The sequence below is a fragment of the Salvelinus sp. IW2-2015 genome, linkage group LG11 (assembly GCF_002910315.2).
Source record: "Salvelinus sp. IW2-2015 linkage group LG11, ASM291031v2, whole genome shotgun sequence".
Lineage (NCBI taxonomy): Eukaryota > Metazoa > Chordata > Actinopteri > Salmoniformes > Salmonidae > Salvelinus > Salvelinus sp. IW2-2015.
In genome coordinates, this window is record NC_036851.1 from 10795139 (window position 1) to 10800900 (window position 5762).

The window sequence follows — 5762 nt, forward strand, 5'->3', positions numbered from 1 at the left end:
AACAGGAGTAGAGCACGGGTACAGGGGTAGAGCAAAGGAACAGGAGTAGAGCACGGGTACAGGGGTAGAGCAAAGGAACAGGAGTAGAGCACGGGGTTGAGGAGAAAGTAGACACTCTTCCAAAAGGTCCCTCCCTTACCTCTTCATAACCTCAACTCAACCACCATGGAAAGTTCGAACAGGTCGCTGGACATAATGGAGTTGTCTTTTTTCAAGGAACCAAAGGGCACATTAGTAACTGTTTTGAACTAGCCAGGCTGGCATGGGGGTTGACCTCAGGATGACCTCTAGCAGTGTGCTGGGATAAGCTTGAGGTGGCGAGGCAAGGGTCATGGGGTGTGTCAAGGGCTCGGCCTCAGCAGCGACCATGTTAATGATGACCGATGTCCTCCAATTAGACGTGCTGACAGGCCCTAAAGTGCTGTGTCATTAATCACGAGGGCCGCCTTGAACACCGAGAAAATCATGCCGTGATTTATAGTATAGCTAGCTCCTCTGTCTGTCTATCCCCACATTTCTCTCTATCTCCATCTCTCTCCTCCGCCTCTCTTCATCTCTTTCTCTCTCTCCTTCATCGCTCTCTCACTTTCTCTCTCCTCCATCTCTCTCCATCTCTTTCTCTCTCTCCTCCATCTCTCTCCATCTCTCCATCTCTTTCTCTATCCGTCTCTCCATCTCTCTCTCTCTCCTCCATCTCTCCCTCCTCATTCCTTCCTTCCCTTTGTGCTTGGGTGATCTGGGGAATTCTTGGATTTGGTTCTGATAGCTAATCAATCAGGTGGCCTGGTACAGTAGCACAAAGCGGCGTGTGACCTGAACATCCCCTGGAAGGACAATTGACTGTTCCCAGACCAGGGAGGGGGGCGGTCTGTAATTGACTGGTGTTAATGGTGACAAGACAAACATGAAATCTGTCTTTCTATGATAGTTACTGTATAGCTACTTATGAATTGGTACTGGTAGCCTACATGGATACATGGGTTTGTGGTTGGGTGTTCCTTGGCCCTGCATTGTGGCATTGGTCGAGGTAAAACACACGGAGAGCGCTGCTGAAGAACAGAGTTAGACTGAATCTCTTGGGAGGAGAGTAGGAGATGCAGTCACTGTCACATGCACCGCAGACATTTGGGGTTAAATTACTCAGTAAACAATAAGGGTTAGGTACTTCCGTTTTAGTTAGTTAGGTCAATTCACCAGGGTTTGAAAATTGGGGTTATGTACGTATACCAGGGTTCGAAAAGTTGAGGTTAGGTACTAGGTACTCGACAGTTGGGGTGAGGGTACTTCAAGGTTTGACAGGTGAGGTTAGGCATAGTTCGGGACAGGTAGGTAGGTACTTCAGGGTTTGGGACAGGCAGGTAGGTACTCTAGGGTTTGGGATTAGGTAGGTAGGTACTTCAGGGTTTGGGATTAGGTAGGTATGTACTCCAGGGTTTGGGATTAGGTAGGTAGGTACTCCAGGGTTTGGGATTAGGTAGGTAGGTACTCCAGGGTTTGGGATTAGGTAGGTAGGTACTCCAGGGTTTGGGATTAGGTAGGTACTCCAGGGTTTGGGATTAGGTAGGTACTCCAGGGTTTGACTGAATCTCTAGCTTGGTCACATGCATGGTGCTGGCTCCAGCCCTGTAACACTCAACACTCACAGTCACAGGAGTCTCACCAGCGTACTAACACACACAGACAGCCCASGTGCCTGTGACCAGGGGGACAACACGACGTACAGGGGAGCAGGACGGGCAGGACTGGGAGGACATACCGCTGTACTCACATAGTCTGATTCCGCTTTCGAATCATAGTACTCCATGTCGCTCTCCTGCGCGGAAAAGAAAAGGTGGAAAAGAGAGGTGATGAGAGAAGATATAGCAGTGACTATATCCTCGAGGCTCTTCTGCTGGTGTCGCTGTATGGAGATGTCAAGGTTATATTCAGACACACTAGACAGCATGCGAATATAATCGGCATCACAGAACACCGCGGAGGTAGTGTGATGAAAGATGGGGCTGTTGAATGGAACTGTGTGTTGCAGATCTCCGAGACATGCTGTGTTCTAACGCAGTCGGGATGCTATCTAGTAGTGCTCTGACGCAATAGGTAGGAAATACAGTGATGTATGCACGGCATGCTTTACTATGGTGCAGTGGTTGGTAGCTGGATTTAGGACGAGTATCGAGTGCTATATTGGGATACGAGTGGAATGAGTTAGCATTGTTCCCTAGCGCTCTTATCCACTGCTTATTGTCAGTTGAGTTCATGGTAAATAGCAGCTCTCTCATCTCAGAGGAGAAAGAAAAGAGAGAGAGAGAACAGGACAGAAGCCAGGTTCATGGCAGCACACTCCCTGTACGCACCCCTTTTTTAAGCTCCGACTATTTATCGAGGATGGTTGTGAGGGGGTGTGAGGTTTTTATTTCCTATTTTGGTTAGGCAGGGTGTGATTTCGGGTGGGCTTCTGTTTCTCAATTTCTTTTGTTTTTTTGGGCTGAGTGTGGTTCCCAAATCCCGGGCGCTGTCCATCGTTTTTTGTCTTGATTGGGATCCAATACCTTAGCAAGCTTTTCCACCTGTGTTTTGTGGGTAGTTAATTTCCTGTTTAGTGTCTGCACCTTAAGAATGTTTTTGTTTCTCTTTGTTTTTTGCTTTCGTGTTTTTGGTGCATTTAAAATTAAGTCATGAACGACGTACCATGCTGCAACTTTGGTCCTTTCTTCAGATGAGCGTTACAAGAACAACCTACTTTATGTCCTCAACACTAACTGAAACTGAATTTTAATATAAAACGAAATATAATGTTTTTATCAAGAACGACAACTGAATAAAAAACTAGTAAATCAGGTCCGGAAAATTAAACTGAAACTAAACTGAATTTAAATCTTTAGAACACGAATAGAAATAAAAACTAACATAGAACACAAAACTTTATATAATAACCTTGATAATTTCATTATAGATAGAAGTGAACCACAGTGCTCATGGAAAAATGTTCATCCATCAGCCTGTTTCCTCTCCCATTGTTGGGAAGGGGAGGCCTTTGTCATACTCTGGCCAGGATTTGTAAAAACACCAGAATGTGTTTTCAAGCAGTGAAAATGTTGGATGATTTTGCATCAAAGGCAAAGGTTGTGAAAGCAACATCCCAATTAAAGACTTAAGAGCCTCAGCTGTCTTCTCAAGCATAGCAATGATAAAAGTATCATATTTTTATGTTTATGATTTCCAGTCAAAATATTAATTGCGATGTCTGTTGCCTGTTAGTTACGGGCTGTATTGAGGCTGCACTGACAGGTTTGGGAATCTCAGCACAGTTGAGGTTCCTCTCACACTGGAAGTTCAAGGAGCACTGTGAGAGTCACAACAGCCAAGGTGTTTTACAGACAAGTTGGCAATTAGTGCCCCCCGCCCCTGATATCACCCTTGTAGCATTTAGCACACACTTAACAAACACAAATGGGCCATGGTGTAGTAGGTGTGTGTGTGTGGTGTGTGTGTGTGTGTGTGTGTGTGTGTGTGGTGTGTGTGTGTGTGTGTGTGTGTGTGTGTGTGTGTGTGTGTGTGTGTGTGTGTGTGTGGTGTGTGTGTGTGTTGTGTGTGCGTGCGCGTGCGTGGGTGTGACTTGTGCATGTGAACACAGAGAGAGGGGGTTGGTTGCTCTGTCCAGTAGTAGAGAGAATGTGGCTGGGCTTCGTCAAAGGAGAGTGCCTGCAGAGCGGAAGAGATCAGAGTTGGTCAATCACTACCAAGACTCTCCATCCAGTGGTTGGAGGGCTGGGACATTCGATCGCTGAAGAATGGCACAGCCGGCGACTGTTTATGGTTTTTTTCTCTATTCTTTGTCTTAGGCCACATTTCCAAATGAAAGGATCTGCAGTTGTAAACGTAGCTTTTGTCTCCTCTCTCATTCGGTGTCAGAGATGGGAAAATCAGAGGTGAATGTTTTATTTTTGGGGAATGAGAGAAATGAAAAATCACTGTCAAATCTCAATTTCCTCTGGTTTTTATAGCTTCACAGTGTATTTTCGGGGGGGAATGGGTGAAGGACAAGCGCCGTAATTCATAAGTCCGAATATTATAAACAGCTTTGATGGTTCCCATTAAGTTGCCAAGATATTTGCCATATCATTCAAATCCAATCTAACTCAATTTCTAAATCTCTTGGCTACAGTAATATCTGTCCACAATGCTCTCCTTTTTTGTTTCACAACTATTTAATGTAAGAGTAAGACTGGAAAGTAAAAGATATACAGTAGTTATGTTAAACTATGTAAGTCCGACAGGCGTGCGGCATATAGATCGAAAGGAGGGATAAATGGAGCGATAAATGGAGGGATGGTTGAAGTGAGTGGATGATAAATGTATATCTTATTCAAAAGACTATTTGGGAAAAAACAATGAACTTGGGAATTGATAAAAAACTTATGTTCTATATATTTAAGATGCTGTTTGTGTGTTGTGAATGCCCAGTTGTGGCATCAAAACAGACAATAACTAATTAAATTAGTAGAATGGGTGGGGATTTTAAGTGAAAACGCAGTGCATTGCTGTCAACTACGTGGGGGGGAAGAGGCCAATTAGTGGTTTTTCAGGCAGCTGTGTGTGGTGTTCCCAGCAATGTGGGAGTCAGGTGGTCAGCTGTGCTTCCAGTCAAGTGTCAGCAGCCCAACATCCTCGCTGACAGATTGTGAGTCACGCAGAGGCCTTGTGCGGCTGGCAGGGACAGAAGAGAAGGCCTTGATCTATTAAGGATGGTGATTGTGTTCTCGCCACACTGTGCTGTGGCTGCATGGTAAAGGAAATGAGCTGATCTCTGCGTGCAGCTGGGTAACTAAGCTTTACAGCGCTAAGTAGCTCCTAATTTACAGTTTTCAAAATAGGGAACGCTTGCATATCTAATAACATGTCTGTTCTCGAGTCTCAAGGTATAGACCAAGCCATGGAGATTCAGCTAGGGTTTAGGGTTAGGTTTGAGCCGGGGGGTTTGGACATGAGTGAGGGTTATGTTTTATGGGTTGAGCCGGGGTTGTGGCCTGAAGCTAGGGTTAGGTTTAGGGTTGAAAGGCGGGGTTGGAATGAAGCTAGGGGTTATGTTTAGGGGTTGAGCCGGGGTTTGGACATGAAGCTAGGTTAGGTTTAGGGTTGAGCCGGGGGTTTGGACATGAAGCTAGGGTTATGTTTAGGGTTGAGGCGCGGGGTTTTTGGACTGAAGCTAGGTTAGGTTTGGGTGAGGCCGGGGTTTGGACATGAAGCTAGGGTTGGTTTCGGGTTGAGCGGGGTTTTGAACATGAAGCTAGGGTTATGTTTAGGGTTGAAGCCGCGGGTTTTGACATGAAGCTAGGGTTAGGTTTAGGGGGTTGAGCCGGGGTTTGGACATGAAGCTGGGTTTAGGTTTTAGGGTTGACGGGGTTTGGACATGAAGCTAGTGTTTGTTTAGGGTTGAGGCCCGGGTTTTTGAACATCGAAGCTTAGGGTTAGGTTTAGGGTTGAGGGGAGCCGGGTGTTTGGACAATTGAGCTAGGGTTAGGTTTTTAGGGTTGAGCGGGGTTTGGACATGCTAGGTTTTATGGTTTAGGGTTGACGCCTGGGTTTGGACATAGATGAAGCCCAGGGTTAGGTTTTAATGGTTGAGCCGGCCGGTTTGGAAATCTAAATGAAGCTATATGGTTAAGGTTTTACGGGGTTTGGAACCGGGTTTTGGACATGAAGCTAGGGGTTTTGAGGTTTAAGGGTTGAGCCCGGAGGTTGGACTATGAGTAGGGTTAGGTTTTTAT

At 45.8% G+C, this 5762-nt stretch overlaps 1 protein-coding gene across 1 annotated transcript in view; it reads right to left on the bottom strand.

Moving 5' to 3' along the window:
- LOC111970558 (voltage-dependent calcium channel subunit alpha-2/delta-2) overlaps nt 1-5762 on the bottom strand; it is a 245971-nt gene that overhangs the window by 80155 nt on the left and 160054 nt on the right. Inside the window, 1 exon segment of the mRNA XM_070445816.1 lies at nt 1769-1813. Coding sequence (XP_070301917.1) covers nt 1769-1813 — 45 coding nt within the window.